At 39.3% G+C, this 19,051-nt stretch overlaps 2 protein-coding genes across 5 annotated transcripts in view; one reads left to right on the forward strand and one right to left on the reverse strand.

Annotated features, from left to right (window-relative positions):
- The first annotated feature begins 79 nt into the window (after nt 1-79).
- Nucleotides 80-9,109, forward strand: LOC116841670 (transmembrane channel-like protein 3). 2 transcript variants are annotated; one of them, XM_032809897.1, is made up of 19 exons: nt 80-443; nt 665-802; nt 2,186-2,360; nt 2,914-3,115; nt 3,525-3,762; nt 4,115-4,303; nt 4,447-4,682; nt 5,036-5,227; nt 5,330-5,572; nt 5,828-5,897; nt 6,055-6,226; nt 6,354-6,695; nt 6,800-7,054; nt 7,142-7,248; nt 7,451-7,746; nt 7,890-8,069; nt 8,264-8,384; nt 8,467-8,777; nt 8,908-9,109. In XM_032809897.1, exons 1-19 carry the CDS (start codon nt 354-356, stop codon nt 9,071-9,073), a joined length of 3,723 nt encoding a protein of 1,240 aa, XP_032665788.1. In that variant the 5' UTR covers nt 80-353; the 3' UTR covers nt 9,074-9,109. The 2 variants fall into 2 exon arrangements, with proteins under 2 accessions (XP_032665788.1, XP_032665789.1); XM_032809898.1 differs by lacking the exon at nt 80-443 and having other exon boundaries at nt 744-802; nt 985-2,360.
- A 72-nt stretch (nt 9,110-9,181) lies between these two features.
- The window catches only part of LOC116841668, a 50,412-nt gene continuing 40,542 nt past the window's right edge, over nt 9,182-19,051 (reverse strand). For 2 of the 3 annotated variants that reach the window (XM_032809894.1, XM_032809895.1), the window contains exons 3-13: nt 17,505-18,032; nt 16,021-16,891; nt 14,684-15,562; nt 14,402-14,608; nt 11,745-11,926; nt 11,414-11,668; nt 11,153-11,314; nt 10,739-11,024; nt 10,428-10,665; nt 10,177-10,330; nt 9,182-10,061 (exon numbers count right to left, since the gene is read on the reverse strand). In XM_032809894.1, the coding sequence (XP_032665785.1) occupies nt 9,801-10,061; nt 10,177-10,330; nt 10,428-10,665; nt 10,739-11,024; nt 11,153-11,314; nt 11,414-11,668; nt 11,745-11,926; nt 14,402-14,608; nt 14,684-15,562; nt 16,021-16,891; nt 17,505-18,032 (4,023 nt within the window). In that variant the 3' untranslated portion in view covers nt 9,182-9,800. The remainder of the gene's footprint in view (nt 10,062-10,176; nt 10,331-10,427; nt 10,666-10,738; nt 11,025-11,152; nt 11,315-11,413; nt 11,669-11,744; nt 11,927-14,401; nt 14,609-14,683; nt 15,563-16,020; nt 16,892-17,504; nt 18,033-19,051) is intronic. The other variant, XM_032809896.1, reaches the window with a different exon arrangement.

A 19,051-nucleotide genomic window follows, 5' to 3' on the forward strand; every position in this document is an offset into this window, starting at 1 on the left:
ATTGTCCTTCTAATAACGGTCTTTACTCGATCAAGACAGTAAATTGCTTGTTATTCATTAAGTTTAATAGTTTGTTACTATATGTGAACGATTATATGAATACAACTTTATATGTGCTTTATTTCTAATTTGCATTTATCTTCTTTCATCTTTGTTTTTCTTATCTTTTAGATCGGGTAACATTCTCATGGTATGCTCTAATAATACTTAAAAACAATAAAAAGTTGACGCCAAATTTGCGTGTAAATGGACAGAAGATCGTAATGTTTGCTAATGAGACAAAAAGAATGTGTGTTAGCATGCCTTTAGCATGCATAAGTTAATGGCATGACTACGCCCATTATTGCGAATGTATGCCGGTAACTTCAATTTCATTCAATCTTCGGCCAACAGTAAGTCGGCAGATCGTTACGACGGTCAGATCGGTTTGCCTCTGCTGCGCAGTAAGTTGAGTATTCTATTTCTTCTGTTAATTATCTTTATTGAGCATATATATTCGCAGTTAATTGATAAAACGTTAATTATATACGCAGTTTGTTTTTATGTGATCCAAAACTTACATCAATCAACTACAATCTTTTAGGCCCAACTTCGAAGTTCGTTGTTTTCCTTGGTATGTGAGAAAACCTGTTACATTCTTCAAAAAAATTTATTGTGATTACAGCCGTCTGTAGCAGATAATATGCAAGTTGAGTCGATTTTATCGATAGACCAAACGAAAACACCTGGCATTTTAAGAATAGACAAAACGTCACGCCCCTCTGAACGTCCTGAAACATGTTCCTCATTAACGACTACACAGGTATTACACACATTTAATTTGATTTATCAGATTCCTTTGAGTTCATTTACAAATCGTAATAATGATGAATCGTGTGATGTCTTTGGTGGTCTCGTGTGCGACATTGTGCGCTCTAGTTTCTCATTTCACTTCTTATCTCTGACGTCCGTTATTTACCGTTTTCGAACAATTTCATATTTCAGCCGGAATTTATAATCGACTGTCGTGGTTGGCGAGCATTAACGAAAATTACGTCGGACAGTGCGCAGCACGAGAGTGACTTTCGCGGGATTCGTGCGATCGCGTGTAGCACGTGCCATGCGATAGTAATCATTCCCCCTCCCCCTTTAAGGAAAGTGATTACCTGTGAAGCAGAAAGGTGGAGTCGTACAAAGAATAAAAAGATGTGTAACAGGGACTATTCGCGCTTTCGGCTCTAACAGCTCTCTTCTCTGTTATAACGAATATTTCCCCGAACATGAGCAATCGCATAAAATAGCATAATTATGTTTGAACATGCAACGTTGCTTCATCTAAGTGAATTTAAACTTGTATTGGCGAGTTCTCCGTGTATTTTGGTGGCTGATCTTTCGCGGAAAATTTAAAATATCGAGCATAAAAAAAGAAACTTGAGTAACTTTTTAATTAATCAAGTAGATCTCTCTTTCTCTCTTACGCACGATTATCGCAGACACGTTGATCTGATCGAGCCGCATGATACACAGAACGAAGGGTGTGTCGGTCGCGTGCGACCTCGGATTAGTGATTACCTGCAGACACGTGAACGAAGGGGTTCAAACATCGAAATCGTCTTAAAAGGGAAACGACAAAAGAGAAGGATCTGAATTAGTATAAATTAGAGCTTGGCGTCAACATTTTTCTAGTTACATTTCAATAAATTCAATTTTTATTCTGTAAATTTGAAAAATTGTATTTGACATTCATTAAAATTCAAATTTATATAGAAGTCACATCAAATCTAAATATCGATGAGAATAATTAATAACGATCTCGAGAGATTTCATGAAACAAAGAAATATATATATCTTTAGAAGAAAATATTAAAGTTAGATTTATATCAACAAAAATATACGTTATTTTAGAAACGAATTATTTGAGAAACGAAACATCTTATTAAATAAATGTTGATGCATCAGAGTTGAATATGACGGCACTTATTTAATGAATACAGTATATTTCCGATCTCTGGATTAGAGAGGAAAGGGGGGGAGAGAGAGAGAGAGCATTATAGGATTGATAAGGGAAATTTCATTTCGCAATCGAAATGATTGAATGTAAGAGGATCTTTTAGTTGGGTCGCTGAGCTCTGCATTAGTCGCGTGACTGTGAGAGATCTATGATCGGTTCAGTAAGACAGTAATTGGTATCTTTCACCCCTTGTAGGTGGGTCCGTCATCCCCGTCGCAGCCGCAACCGTCGCCCAGTCGACAGTCGGTTACGTTTGCTATCGTCGAGTGTCAGTGCAACGAAGATTTTGTCGAAAACGACCAAAAATCGCGAGCAATCGCGATCAGGAAAGTGCGGTCTAACAACGATACACAACGTATTTCTACTACTGGTTAGTAATAATAGCACTGACGTGTTTATTCATATCAAATATTTGTCACTGAAATGGAATACTTTACATATTACTCCACCAACCTTTCGTTGCAAATTCTTGTTGATTTAAAAATGATTTCGCCCTTATGTTAACATCTGGAGACCAACTATTTTTAAATTATAAGCAACTGAACTCTATAGAGAGCCCTTTTACAAAACTATATTTTATAGGAACGGAAATAGAAAATGAAATCTTATTCTTCATGTTGTTATTCTGTATACTTTTTTAAGTGAAAATTTGTAATTGGAAAATTAGATATTATAAAGATATTATAAAGATATTATAAAGATATTATATTATAAAGATATTATATTATAAAGATATTATAAAGATTGGTAATAAGAATCGTGTTAAATTAATTATAAATGAAAGTTCGCGTTAGATTTTTTATATATCATAATTTTATGTGAAATTTTTGAAAGTGTCAATTTGCTACAAGTTTTGTGAAAGAGGCAAATTATTAAAGCGATATTTGAACAAGCGGATCTAAGTAAAAATTCACAAAATCTAGTGTCAATGGAAAGATCACCTGTGGATGACGAAAGAAATGGCAACGATAATGATTATTCAGCGTCGGTTTGCGCGATTATTCAGCGACGGAACTCGACGCGCCGGCAAAGTCGGCGGAAACGACGTCCATCATCTCCATTTGGTCCTGACGTCGACAACGTGACGCGTCGTCGATCCTCAGCTTACACCACGAGCTCTGGAGAGTTAGTATTTGCGGTATTCAGAGTTAAATTGAACTAAATTTCTATAATTTATAAGGTTTATGTTAAACACGAGACATTTAAAGTGGACTTGAGACATTCTATATAAATTATAGAATTCATACTTTATAACTACTTTATAACTTCTAAATATTTTACTTAGAGAATGAAAGAAAAAAGAAATTAGAAAATTAAGCATTTTTGTACAGCTATCAATGTCGTAGCAAAAGAGGTACAAGTTACCGTGTCAAATGAAAATATTAATCGCAAAATTACGTAAATAGTATTTTCTAAAAGACTTTATCGAATATTTTTACTACAACATTGATTGCTGTGAATTTAACGAGAAACAATACTTAAGTTCTAGTTGTTTGTTAATATAATAAGTGCCGGATAACAATTAATTTAATAGCACAATAATTTCGATGGAAGAGAGCGGTAACCAGGAGCAGGTCTTTGAAAATCTTAAGCTACACAAGGAAGTTTTGAGCGGCGTGAAACAACAGCCCTGGCCCCTTCGACGTAAGATCAAGCTTGTACGACAAGCTAAGTCTTACGTGAGAGGACATGAAGGTGCTTTGCAGGAAAGACTCGCTCAAAGTCGCAGTACTAAAGACGTCATAGCACGTGTCTTACTTTTCATGGCTAAGGTAATTTGCAACAAAAATACATTCTAATGTAATATGCTGCGTACAAAAATTAAAGAATCAAGTTTCTCGGCTATAAAAAATAGATAAAATTCAACAGATTGCAACGTCCGCAAAAATAATGGTAATGAGAGATAATTAAAGATGTATATTTTTACATATTATTACTGTTATTTGCCAATTTAATTTCTATATGCATAATATATATATATAGATTCTTAATATTTTTATATACTTGTTAATAGGGATTTTTGTATACCGATATCTTATAAATTTGTAAGTTGCATGTTAAGAGTACTGTTTGTTATATTTAATTACTCAATTAAAAACTCAAACGATACATTGTATCTTGCAGAAATGGCAGTATTTTCGGCGCGAGCTGATCAATCTTCAAACATGGTTGATACCTTGGGAAATGCGTATTATGGAAATAGAATCTCATTTTGGATCTGCCGTTGCGTCCTATTTTACCTTTCTCCGTTGGCTGTTTTGGATCAATTTCGTTATAGCAGCCACTCTCACGGCATTTGTAGCGTTACCTGAGGCAAAATATTTTTTATCTTCGTTAGTTTACTAATAGTAAAATATTGTGAATTTAATTTTTGACTGTCATTTCAATTTTATTTCTACGCAAATATAGATCTCATCACCCAAGATTTATAAACTATTAATCCTATTTTCTGATAGGTATTAACTGCAAATGCAACACTCGCCGGCGAAAGAAAAATTATGCTGAAGGAAGAAAGCGTCAAGTCGAAACATTTGTTGACTCTGTGGGAATTCGAAGGAGTACTGAAGTATTCTCCGTTTTTCTACGGATGGTACACGAATCAAGAGTCACATAGCACCTACAGACTGCCTTTAGCGTACTTTGTCACTAATCTAGTCGTCTACACGTACAGTTTCATCGCAATTCTGCGCAAGTACCGACTGGACTTCTCTTTGTCGTCAGATCATGCAACACATTTTCTTCTTTGAGTCACGAAAAACAATACATTCTTAAATTTTTTAGAATACTTCAAAGTTGAGAGAAAATTTGTCGATTGAGATAATCAAATTTTATTAATAAAGATATCAAAGAGAGAGAGAGAGAGAGATAGAAACAATAATTTTCAGATAATAAGTTGTTTAAAGTGGTTAACAAATTAATCACTTACGTTTTTTTCTTAAAGAAAAAAATGTGTGCTGCAAATATAATTGAAATGGAAACTTACAGATTTGCATTTCTGAAAAAATAACACGAACCACGTACATGAAGATGCATTTCTTGTTTCAGAATGGCGGAAAATTCACGTTTAAGCAAATTGACCGAAAAAGAGGACGAGTATGTCTTTTCGTGGAAACTTTTCACAGCTTGGGATTTCATGATTGGTAATCCAGAAACTGCTCATAATCGTACAGCCAGCATCATGCTCGGCTTCAAAGAAGCTTTGCTGGAGGAAGCGGAAAAAGAGAAAGATGAAAGAAAGCAAGCATATTTAACATACATTAAATAAATTGATTCGATGATTACCTTTTATACTAGAAATTTATTTCTTATTTATATTTTTTATTTAATTATTCATTACAGTTGGAAAATCATATCGATGAGAATAATTGTGAACATAGTAGTGTTATCGTTACTTGCGCTGTCGATGTATGCTGTAGTCGAAGTAGTTAAACGGAGTGCTGAAGAGGTACACAACTGGTGGCGACAGAACGAGATCACGATCGTAATGTCTCTTATTACATACGTCTATCCGATATTTTTCGAGATACTTGGTTTCCTCGAAAGTTATCATCCAAGGAAACAACTTCGAATACAACTAGCAAGGTAAAACTATTTGTAATCGACATTCACGAAAAGAACAAAACGCGAAGAAATTAATTTTTCAATTTTTTTTTTAACTCCACTTTATATACTAATATGTTGGTTTATTTCAAATATTATATTTATGATGTTTTCTTAAAACTTATAATGTTTTTCTAAAATATGATTTATTGGAATTTTCGCGGATACTAGTTAATTATGATGTACTTTATTTTTAATGTAATTCAAGCGATGTATTTCATTGCTCTTCTATTTCAGAATTATGGTCTTGAACTTGCTAAATCTCTATTCCTTAATATTTGCATTATTTAACAAAATAAATACTATGGTACGTAATCTATTATGTGTAAACATAAAATTATATAATAAAATGTAATATAAAAATTACTCGTAAGAAAGATAAAAGTAGATAGAAAACTTTATAGGGGACCTTATTTATTTGTTATTTATTATATATTTAGATCGCTTTCTATATTTTTTCACAGAAACATTATCTTCATAGCCTTAAACCGACAAACAATTGCGTATATACAAAAATGCCATGTAGTGACGAGTTAATAGGTACAACGCAACGAATCACAACATTGGTTTCTCTAAGTCTCGTTTTAATAAGCAACGTTACCCACTCTTATGTAAAAAGAGAAGTTTCAGAACAAAGTAAGATTTACTTATTAATTTAAATTAATTTAAATGCCTTGTATTGTATGAATACATCTTATTCGTATAAGGCTGCAAAGTTTTTCAAGAATTTAATCGAAACGACTTCTACTTTTTATACTGCTAGCCATTAAGCAGGAGATGTTCGTTTCCAATCCGTTATATGAAGATTACAACGATACATTCAATAACAATTATGATGACGATTATACGGATGATTATTATCAGAATGAAACTTTAGAGACGGGTAACATCAATGAATCTTATACCACATCTTATTATAAAGAAGAGAGTGACACTCAACGTGTGAGTGATAGTGTGATGTTATACGATACAAGTTCGACTGTAGACGCCAATTTTTTGTCTGACTCGACAACTACCGAAAATTCTTATAGTTCCACTAGCAGTTCTACTTCATCGCAAAGTGAAATTGTGATATCGACGGTCATTGCACTGGACAAAATAGAAGGTACATTTTATTTCCTATATTCCTACATAGATACAGTTATATGGATTAGTAATGAACGTTTAATGTATTACAAGTAATATGTCATAAAATGTTTGCGATTGCAGAATCATCAGAGACCACTGACATTGGTGATTTTACCGAAGGACCAACAGTTGCTTCATCAACGACTAGCGAGGAATCATTTGCTAAAAATTTTAACATTACATCTACAACAATAGATGTTACAACGCCAACCTATGTCCCAGAGAGTAGTAGTTCTATAATAGAGTCAAATGAACGTGTAAACTCTCACCCAAAAGAGAAATATGTAATAAAGTGTTTCGAAAAAGTTTGTACTACTATTCCATCAAACAATTTAGGTAAATGTTTCCTTTGAACAACTTTAAACGCTCATTCATACCGTTCTATATAATTTTTCTATCATTTATATATGTACTCGATTTCAGCTATGTCTTTGGAGCAGTTAGATTCGAAGACTCGGAGAAAGTTACGTCGATTGTGTTGGGAAACTATGTTTGGTCAGGAACTTGCTAAGCTCACTGTCATGGATTTAGTAAGATATGAAAAAAAACAACAACATATAACAAATAATTTTTAATTGTAACACAATACAAACAAATCTAAAAGAATATGTTATTGATATCTTAATTTGATTTTCCATATATTTTTATATTGATTTTTCTTATGAAAGAGTATTTAACCCAGTCAAGAGAGATAAGTAAATTTTATTTATTATGTACACGGCTGTTCATTAGATACTCACCATACTGGCAACCCTCAGCATGGATTTCTTCCGTGCCGTTTTCGTGCGTTTTATGAACAGCTGTTGGTGCTGGGATTTGGAGAAACAGTTTCCTCAATATGGCGACTTCAAGATAGCTGAGAATATTCTTCACTTGGTGAATAATCAAGGCATGGTGTGGATGGGAATGTTTTTCAGCCCTGGCCTAACTGTGCTGAACCTTCTCAAACTTGGTATTTTGATGTATCTACGTTCTTGGGCTGTTCTAACGTGCAACGTACCTCACGAAGTAGTTTTCAGAGCCTCCAGGTTAGTAATATATTATTCGGATTTTCAACACATTTTCACGACAACTAAATAAAATAGTGAAGATGTGATATTGCGAGTATCATGATTCAAATATGAATAGATTCTTTTATTAACGTTTACAAAAATTATATTTTATTTTGCAGATCTAATAATTTCTACTTTGCGCTTCTCTTGACGATGCTGTTCTTGTGCGTATTGCCGGTCGGTTACGCTATCGTCTGGGTAGAGCCTTCGTGGCACTGTGGCCCATTTTCCGGTTATCCCAAAATTTATAATTTAGCAACAAAGAGTCTGACAGACTCACTTCCGAAGCTAATTCGACGGTACGGTTACTTTTGCGTTAAATTATCTCAACTTATGATATTTGTAACAAACGACTATAGCTTCTAGTAAATTTAGTTTATTATTATATTTTTTTATTATATTTAAATTTTTTAATTTAATTTTATGCATAAGCACAGATAGTACTATATTTTAAACACACAGGATGATTCATTATACGATTTTCTATATTCAGATGTCTCGATTATATTGCATCGCCTGGTATAATAATACCATTGATCGTCCTGATGACGTTGATTATTTATTATATGTCATCTCTGGCTAGGTCCTTACGAGAAGCAAATAATGATCTGAAGGTAATAAGATACATATACCAGATGGTATACAGAGATCCTGGTAACTTGCTAGTACTTACAAATTCTTCCAACTGTGTTTCAGATACAACTGAGACGCGAACGTACAGAGGAACGTCGTAAATTATTCAAAATAGCAGAAAAGAGGCAGAACACTGAAACTCCATTAACGAGATGGAAAAAGATTCTCCCAGCTCTACCGCATGCCAGAACAGAGATACTTCGAAATTCAGAAACAACTCAAAGAGACGACGTACAAATCGCTATTGGGAATTTGAACGATACAGTGGAAAGGAAACGATTAACGAACGATACCGAGCAAGTCTCGTTACTTCACAACGAAAACCGGAACGAAGAAAATGACTCAAGATTAAACGATACAACTTCTAGCAAAAGGTACATTTTTATAATTAGAATATAACATATCTTCCACGCTTGCTATGTGATTAATTTACAATTTACGGCAAATTTATCCGTACATTAAAAAATCTTGCATTTAATTAAAATAAATCATCGTCACAAACAGGCCCATAAGCTTCATTGAAGCTTCCTGGGATTCGCAGTCGAGTGAACAGGTCGTTGTACCAGAAATTCAACTAAACGATGAAGAAATAGTGGTATGTAGCGATATTCACAGATCTGTTGAATTAAACGATATAGTGTTCGATCGTCATGACAAAGAGAAAACGTAGTGAAATAAGTAAAATCGATATGAAATTTAAATAATCACATAATTAACATTTTCTACATCTTGGTCCAACAAAAATAAAATCGAAATAGGAGCACTTAAAGACATATAATGTGATTAATACGTTTATTTTTACAAACATGGTGTAAAATATTTATAAACATTTGTAAACAATTGTCATTTGCTGATAACGATGTGAAACAATTACTTCTAAAACGATCGCGCACCGTATACGCGGGATCACACTTCGATTGAGCATTGGCACGTTTCTCTAAATATTTGTTTTACTATAAAATATTATATACGCGCTAGCATATAACTCGGAGGCATACTTAATATTAAAAGTTAATGATATGTTTAAAAATCAATAATATAGGTACGTATATATCAGTAATATATATAGTGTATACAAAAATATACTACTCATCACCGACAAACATATGATTAAAATTTTGCGTTAATATGCATGATAATATGCTAATTACATGATTTTATTTTTAAAAATATATATAATATGCTTAAAGTATAATAGAAGTAATAAAAAAATCGAAGTATCAGCTATACAGAAGGAAAGTTATTACGTTATTATAGCGCGGTTTTGTTACAGATTGTCTTTGCGTTTGACGTTACTTTGGACATCTCTTTGTGCGTTTATCAATAAATATAAGTTTCCTTTGCCAAATATGTTTGACATTTGCACAAAACACGGTACAAATATACAACGGAGAACATCAGCCTCTTCGCGTCAGACGATTACGCTGCTCGTCCAGTAATACCGACGCCTCGCTCATAATCTTGGCAGTGGTGCGCACCAGGAATAATAGTTGATATTCATCTGTGACGGTGAGAGCTGCTTTCGTCTTGACGAGAGCGTGGAGCACGTTAGCTCTCTCGAGATCGAGCCACCTCTGAAGCGCCACTTCCCTCTCCCGTGGACCACCGAGAGGCACATCGGCCGGGCCCCACAGCGAGAACTCCAATACAGACTTCACCTAATTGCCGATCAATAATTAAACGTCGACAGATCTTAAATATCAATAGAGACGCGAGTCGTCGCGAACGAATTAAGCACGCGAAGAGTTCGCAGGATGAAATACCAGTTCTCACCTGCGAAAGGGTAACCGCTTTCTCGCGTATCAGCAGATCTCGTATGAGTGGTAGCTCGTTCGTGAGATGTAACTGCTGCAGCGCTATTAAAGCGCACTCGCAAAGCGAGACCCGTTCTTCGCCAGGTTCATCGCACGGGTCTATGTTTAACCTCCTGCAAAAGCGGAAATTGCACATTGCATGACGGGATGCGGGTATGCGATTAGATTATTATACTGCATTATGTTGTCATCGTGCGGAAAAGCGCTAACCCTTGCAGAAGATGCAGCCGATAACAAACATCCTTATCTTCTCTGCAGAGTATAACGTCGTTCAGGGACTTGCTGGTGTCCTCGATCCCACGAGCCTGAAGACTCTTCAGGGCGCTAACGAGCTGAAGCAGCACGAACGAAGCCTCCCTGTTTGCACTCTCGTTGTTCACGTCCTTCGACATTGTCCCGAACAATTGTATAGTGGTTACATGCAAACGCGGGAGAACCAAAATTGTCGCTAAAACGAGAATCACAGTTACACATTTGAAGGTTCAATATCTCTTCTCACCGCAGAACACTACGTTTCTTACCTTCCATATCCTCATTACCGGATGATCGGACCTTCTCGATAATCTCTTTCGGTACTGTATCTACAAATTCTATTATAGGCACCAGATAAAAGTCCCTTTGCGGCGTAGGCACGGCTAGATCGAATGTTATACACAGCGTGACGTTTTGATCGTTCCACGTCGCTGTGTAGAATATTCTTCTGCCGATGGAGACTGATGTCAGAATGTCAACACTGAAGTGTTTCAACCGTGGATTCGCGTTTTTCAGAGCGCGTAGACCTACCGGCAATTGCATCGTTTGATTTTCCTGTAACAAGGCGAATCGTCGTATCTTTATAAACTAGGGAAAGTTCAGAACTTTTAATATGCAAAATATGCTCTGGAAATAATTCACGCGTGTCGATCTGCAGAAAATAACGATGACTTCTGACGTACCTGCTCGAGGAATTGGGCGAGCGCCTCGTGATTCGCTACGACCACCGCTCCATAATTATCTTCGAGACTTCGATGAACGATGCTGCGTCCTCTGCGTTGCCTCAAGCGACTCATCCTCGGCTCGTCGTCCCTGCTCTTCCAGTCCTGATCCTCCTCTGCACCCTGCTTTTGCAAGTGTTTCATTAGGTTTGTTTCTGAATACATTTATTTTGCTCACTCGAGCGGAACACGTTCGACAGAGTTTGAACTCTGACGGCGTACCTCATCGCCCGCGTAAAAAGTGTACGGAGCGTAAAGCTCGCTCTCGGTCTCGCTGCCGCAGTACGGCAACGAGGTCGACCTGACGAACGGTTGATGATGGAATTTCATCTCCGCCCCGTTCTCCATCACGCTACTGTCCGACTTCCTCTTGCAGGCAGCGTGGAATCCGCCTCCGACCCCGTGTCGTAGCTCGAGATTCGAGTCGCACTCGGGCGAGCTCGAGAGGCATTCGTACACGTGGCTGTCGTTGGACGTCTGTTGGAATGCAAATATGCGCGATGGTACTTAAGCTCGCATTCACGTTGGACGAATTCGACAGAGCGATTATTACCGGTGAATCGGAAGTGGGTCGTACGACAGCGAGTCCATCGTAATCCTGATGCTGACTGTCGGCCGACGCGCCGTGCCTCTTCGGGACAGGTTGGGAGATGGCTCGGTCTCTCATACTGGCGGTTCTTTGGGGTTTTGAGGGTGCCAGGGCGCTGCGTACCTCACCTGTAACATCCTCCGCTGCTGCAGGCACGTCCGCCATCGTCAAGCGCCACGGGTTAGTACCACAAGACACAAGGCATGTCACGAAACAGGCTAGCTATCTAAACACTAATTCGCCTAGCGCGTCTAGGATACTGGAGGTAACATCCGCGTCGCACGATACGAGAAATTGGGAGTAACAAACGTTAGTTCACCCATCACGCGTATCCCACGTCTGTATGTGTGCACGTAGAAAAATACATACTGCATTCATGTAAATGTTACTTATTTCAAGTGTTTCGTAAAAATTTATATATCCGCAAATCTATCATAAGCTCATCATAAAACTCATAAAATTTATTCAAGTACATTCTAGATTTTAGTAAGTTTAGCATTTCAGTCGAGAGTATTAAATTAAAACAAAAATTCGTTTGTTTATTGCATAGAATGCCAACTTTTTCTTAGATAAAGTTTTATGATATTCTTGTAGGCAGAATAAGAGTTCTTTTGAGTATGTAATAATGAGCTTTTCTAAAATTTCTTATAAGTATATTTTAAGATTCTTATCAAGAAAATATTCTTTGCTGAAGATAATCATTACTTGAAAGAAGGAAGATAAACTGAGTAATCGCTGTTTTTGGTGATAGAATGATATTTTCTTAGTGTGTATGTGTGTGAGTGTGTGTAGACGAATTCTGTATGGACAAGATGTCCTTCATTGCTGGATAGTTATCGACAATTGATTTCGATAGACTTTATCGTTAGCACTTTCGGGATGGACAAAATATTTTTACTGTCACCGGATTTTACATAGATAATACTTGCGTATTATTAGTGCTGTCAATATTGATCGGATATCGTTAATTTGCGTACCTGAAGTCTCTCGTGTTATCTAATTCTCCAGATAATACCGGGCCGTGCAGTTGCCCGGGTCGCTAAAGTAACAAATCCTATTCACAAATTATTTTCATGATAGCTCGAAAGTGACTAATTCAAAATAATGTTGCTTTCACTTACATTGATTCTTGTACTGACGCTGATAAACAATATTATTTGCTAACATTTCCCAAGTATAATATTATATTCGATTATAGAATAACGTTTGAAATAAAACTGGAAATTCAGGTAGCCGTTGACAGCACTAATATAAATCACACAAAGACACATAGTCGACTGCTTATCGTCAACGAAACCCCATCATCGATATCATCGTACGATAGATTAGAAAAACAACAGGTGTAAGAATTACAATGGGTTTCCGAGTCGATCGGGGATCTTCAAGATTGCAAGCATACATCATCTAAACTTAAATGCTAAGGGTATACGCTGCCAATACGCAATCAGTGCATGCAGTGCATGCGGCGTTAGTTGCACCCAGCGTCAGTTAGGAGTGTTCACGTGTGGTAACGTCAACAAACGTTACCTGCGACACGCGGTACGCACCGTTACGTAACTATCGCAGAGGGAGAAAGAAAACGGAGAGAGACGTGAACGCGATGCATGTGTGTTGTGTGCATACATGTGTGTATGTGCGTGCGCGCGATATGTGTGTGTGTGTGTACAGTTACGCTTGAGTAGTCGCGCCTTTGCTAACGCGATAGACGTGACCGTTGTTCTCACGTTAATGAGGGGATAAATGCGAAGGTGCAACGAACAAGCCATAGCATCGGGAGGATACGTTCCGCAACGGTACACGGCGCACGAGAGACCGCATAATCCGCAGAGAAAACAAAACTCCGTGATTCCTTTTTTTCAGATAGTATACGTTTATTTCAGACACAGATGTTCGTACAAAACTTTTCGCTCCGCTGCACTCCTCGTATCTTTACAAAATGAGTCGATAAGTATAACAAACAGATAGCGCACTTGCTTGACCAGCCATTCTCAAACTCTTTGCTGCAGCCTCACTGTCGATGTATACCGCGGGACTTGCGAAATCGCGGGAAAAAACAGTTTTCTTCGTGGAAAACCATCGTATAAAAAAACAAAAGGAAAGAAGGTAAGAAAGCCGTAAGCACTCTCTCTCTCTCTCTCTCTCTCTGATCTATAGTGCTAACACTACGTGGAACAATAGCCGTGCCTGACACAGTCGTTCGAGAGTATAGGAATAAGTTCCTCCAAATGAGATAGTATTACAAGACATTGTTATCGATATAAAACGTATCACAGAATATTATGACCTTCCGAGCGGGATTTTAGCGCTTCTTCGACAATCGAGACCTTCAATTTCTGTCCTTCGTGCGACCAAACAAGCGCGACGCGCGGTCGCTCGATCAATTGCGATTCATTATCGTTCGTCCTCTCCGCGGACACTAAGTTAAGTATCGTCATCCGGTGTTACGTGGCTCGATCGCTGTACCCGCGCAAGCGAGGTGACGTCTCTCTCGTTTTTTTTTTTTTTTTTAATATATTCTTTTTTCTTTTAAGCGGCTGGCGCGAGGATTCGTGTGAGTATGGCTGTTAACATCGAGAATGTCGCGATGATCACTTAGTTGCACTGTATGGGCCTGAACTTACCCAGATTCGCGTAAATCGAGTCCGAGGTCGTCGTGGCCGTCGGCCTCCAGGTGGACTTCGAAGACGTCTTGTCGCTCCTGGCAGGAACGTTCAGCTTGGCCTCAGCGCGAGGTGGCGGCGGTCTGACCGGTTTGTTCGCCGGGTCCAACCTCGACCAATCCTCTAGGGACTGATTCCTCGGTGGCGGAGGAGGTTTCCCGGGCCTCGCTGTAACACGCCGTGGTTTATGTGAGAATTGCCGATCTCGAGGTTTCACTGAAATTGCGCAAATGTCGCGCTTACCCGCTGACGGCGGAGGAAATCGCGTAGCCTTCGATCCGTCGCTCTTGGCGCCGCAGGAGTCCGTCTGGTCTTCGCCGATCCTGCTGACAGTTCTGTCGTTTCCTACCACCTCCACCGCGGCGCCATCCAGCTCCAGAGGATGGATGATCTCCAACCTCGGTTTCGGCTGTGGTGTCGACGGTATCTCGTCAGTCCTCGCGCCCGACGTCTGTCCGGTGACCATGTCTATGTCCTTCCTTGAGCCCATCCTCAGGAACCTCTTCAGGGAGAAGCCCCTCCGGTTCCTGCCTCTCTTCTTCTCCTCCCGCACCTCCTTCTCGCTTGTCAAACTGTCCTGCGACATCGTTCTTCTGGAAACGGTCTCGATCGTTTGCTTCGCGCTGGCATTCGTCGGGTCCGGCAGGTCGCAAACCGCCTTGCGGAACTTCGGACTGCACGAGGACGATCTCTCGCGCTTCTCCTTCTCACGTACGACAGGTGAATCGGACTTCAGATTCGCTCCTGGATTTCTGGCGAACAAGGAGGAGACCGGTACAAGTTCCTCCGTGGATTCCGCGGCCGGCGGTCTCGGGGCCATCCTTCTCTTGTTCGGTGAGCGTACGAGCTCCATGGTGGAGACGGAAACCGGAGTCACCTCCGCGAAGTCCTCGTCTGGCGCGACGTTCTCGTCTACTTCTCCGTTCTCCATCGGACTCTTCGGCAGACTCAGCGTTGACAATGTTACCATAGAAGCGGGTAATGGTGTGATGGCAGATTTCAACGACGTTTTCGTTCGGCTTTCCGGTTCCGCATTTTGATTCGCGTTCGAAGTGACTTGCTCGATCTCTGATGAGATCTCGTTCTTCTTCGTTGAATGTCGCGAGCCTATCTCTTGCGTGCCTATAAGCAGATCGAAGAATACAAACAACGGCCTTTTAAAAATGCAAAGTAAGAACTGTGGCACACAGAAAAACGTAAACAGTAAGAAAATTGACTAATCACAATCGATTATTCTTAGATCGTAAGACGAATCATTGACTGCAGCTGGTAAATTTACTTATTCGATTTTTACTGCTTACTCTTCCGTGTACTTCTGCTTACTTTTGTGTATTTCCGGTCTAACGGCTGCTAAGAAACAAACCAACTGAGAATAAACAACGAACTGATCAGCGTGATACATCGATTGAAGCCCAAAGTGAAGACCTGATGACCTCTTGTTGTAGAAAGTATTTTATTATATATCATAGATAATAATATTGATACAACTTCATGTCACAACTTCAGTGTCATATGTACTCTTCGTTTCTTTTCAGCCGCATCTCTAAAATATCCCTCTACGAGAGCCATTCAATACTCACTTAAATTCTGAACGGGTCTACTGGCGACATTTTGAACCGACGGCGGTGGCAGCACGTAGTCGCCGTTGGAAATTTTCCTCACGGTGAGCGGAGCATCGGACGGGCTCGCCTTCGCGGAAAAGGTCAGGGGCTTCTGCGGCACCGCGGGTTTTGCTTTCGAATCATTAATAACGCCACCGTGCAGAAAAGAAGACCTGGGCTCCGTGGTTACGATCGGCGGCGGACTGGTCGGCAACGCCGGTGGTTCCGTCATTTCCTCCTCGTCCGCTTTGCCATCCGGCTCTCCTGCGAGTTCTCGGCTGCTCTCGAAGCAGAATTTCTTCTCCGTAGTCTGGTATTGCCCCTCAACCTCGCGCCCTTGCGACGACGAGTTCATCTTGGTGTTGTCGTCGACTTCGTTGGTGTCCTTGCAGGCGACGTTCATCGAACGATCGCTCTCCGGTGCCTCGTCGTTCTTCGAAGGCGTCCCAGCGACTTCGACTCCTTCTGCCTCCTCTTCGCGTTTTGGACAATCGCTCTTCTTCGCCGTCCTCTTCACGCAGTCGCTCTCTCCTACGTTGTTCAGCGCGGATTGCGCGGATATCTTTGACGCCTCAGCTTCAGTCTTTTTCACCGTTGGGACACCGTTGCGAGGGAGGACGGCGTTTCTCTTGTCGGGTTTGCAGAGTTGCGCGCACCTCTGCGTCATCTCCGCCGCTTTCTCCGCGTCCACCACGCTGGCGGCGTCCATCGAGCTTTCCTTCCGAACAATGGTGATCATATTGGCGGACGTGATCAACGGCATGTCCACGATCTTCTCCAGTTCCGGAGGATGCTTTTGTTCCTGCTCATCGGTCTTCTTCCGTTCCGCTCCGTTGAGCTTCTTCGCGGCCTTCAACATAATCCGCGAGAACATCAGACAAAGGCTAGACGGATCGTTTTTCATGAGCTTCTCGACGTATTACGCCGAGTCGAGCTCAAGGTAAAAATCTGATGGCTTTTTTGTTGTAGAAAATATACAATTTTTATTTATATTAGATAGTAATCCTTGTTTACAGAATTTTAGTGTTATATCTATCGAGTCCATAGATAAACAGTTAGTTTATATTTGGTTGATATTTCACGCATGATTAAAATTAAAATCGTACACGGAAAAAAGATATGACGCACACAATCGGAGATATTTAATTTTAATTATATCAACTATATCAATGTAGTTGTGCGTGATCTGGTTTTGACAACCAAAAATCAGTTGAAATGAAATTTGTCATGGATATACTCTGATGAGAACAACCAGATATTGTTTCTGGTGCAACGCCAATAATTCAACAATTATACTCTGTGTTTACAGTAACTATATAATTATTCCGTATTTTGCTGGCACGATCAGACTTATCTGTGGGTCAACCATGCCGTTTTTTCCATGTACTTATCAACGAAAGAAACAATTGAACACAAACAGAGTCCTAGGTAAAAACCATTTTCTCAGCTCGCACTGTACTTACTTCGGCCGTGTTATCTGACAATCCTCCATTGCTGGACTTGCATTTGAACGGACTGGCTTGCAAGTTAATTGTGTTGATCTTCCGATCGATAGGCCTCTTCGCGGTGGGCACAGACTCGTCCCCGCCGAACGGTGTCACCGACACCAACAGGGTCGTCTTCCTGCCGTCCGCGTCTCTCTGTATTCTGCCTAGCATCAAGGAAGCGAAGGTCTTCGGGGGTGTCGTCGTGGACGACTTGATCGCGTCGTTCGACCCATTATTTCCCGAATCCGTGAGATTCGCGGTGATTGTGTTGAAGTTCGTGTTCGCGCGGGTCAGGTTGCCCAACGCGCGTTCCTCCTCGCTGTCCGGCACTCCGTCGTCCTCCGGACTCGCGCCCGAATCGACGTGGAACTCATCATTGTCTTCTTCACCATCGGAGAAGAAATCGTCTCCGCCGTAACCGATTATTTCGGTGAGTAACTCGGGGAAGCCGACGTTTTTCTTCCGTTGATCCTTCCGACAGATCGCCTTGCCGCGTAGGATGCTCTGTAAGGATCACTTCGTCAAAACGAGCGCATGACGTGTGTCGTTTTGATGCACGTGATGCGACAGTAAAACATTCTAATACGCTTGGCTGGTGATGCTCTCCCACTAATTGGACATGGTTATGTAATGTACAATATCATACCTTTTATACCACCTATCAACCTTGCGCGAATGCCAATGGTAATCGCGTTGCATGAACTATCAATTCATTGTGCAAAATATTTAAGATAAAAATACTAACCTCAGATATGTACCTAATACGGAACATTATTATTATTTTGATCGTTAAATATTTCAATTTTCAACAGTGAAAATATTATAACTTTTTTTCATACAAATTTTTTCAATTTTTTTAGTAACTGTGTTTTTAGTAATTCAAAAATAGATTGTTGATAAAATCCATTTTGCTAGTAAATTTCGCTAAAAATATAGCAAATTTCATTGAAAACATAATAAATGTTTTAATAATATGTTTAATGTTTCAGTTTTTAAAATATATAAGTGGCACATATATGAAATGAAAAGATAGGGTGAATTATTGCAGAAAATGTCAATCTATTTTTTGATTACAAAATCCTATAGTAATTCTTACTATAAAATTTCCTCCGTATTGAATATATATATTCTTTATTGAAAGTTTAAATATTTATGTTTAAAGACAAAAAAGAAGAATGTCCACACAGAAAAAAAGATTTGGTTGAATTAACCAAATATCTGGTCGAATATGAACGATCTAGAAATTCCGATGAAATAATCCGAATTCTGTTTAAGTTAACAAGATTTTTAGTAGACTAACCAACATGTCTGGTTATTTAACCAAACATGTCTTTTACTCTCTGGTTAAATAAATCAGACATGTGTTTGGTTAGTCTTAAGCAGAATTCGGGTTACTTTAATCGGAATTTCTGGATCGTTCATATTCGACCAAATATTTGGTTAACCAAATCTTTTTTTTCCGTACAGAATTAGACATAGGTATGTGCCCGAACATTGATACTTTTTCTTTATGTACATCACAA

The sequence above is a fragment of the Odontomachus brunneus genome, unplaced genomic scaffold, assembly GCF_010583005.1.
Source record: "Odontomachus brunneus isolate Ranch 3 - 2012 unplaced genomic scaffold, Obru_v1 Obru_scaffold_017, whole genome shotgun sequence".
Taxonomy (NCBI): Eukaryota; Metazoa; Arthropoda; class Insecta; order Hymenoptera; family Formicidae; genus Odontomachus; species Odontomachus brunneus.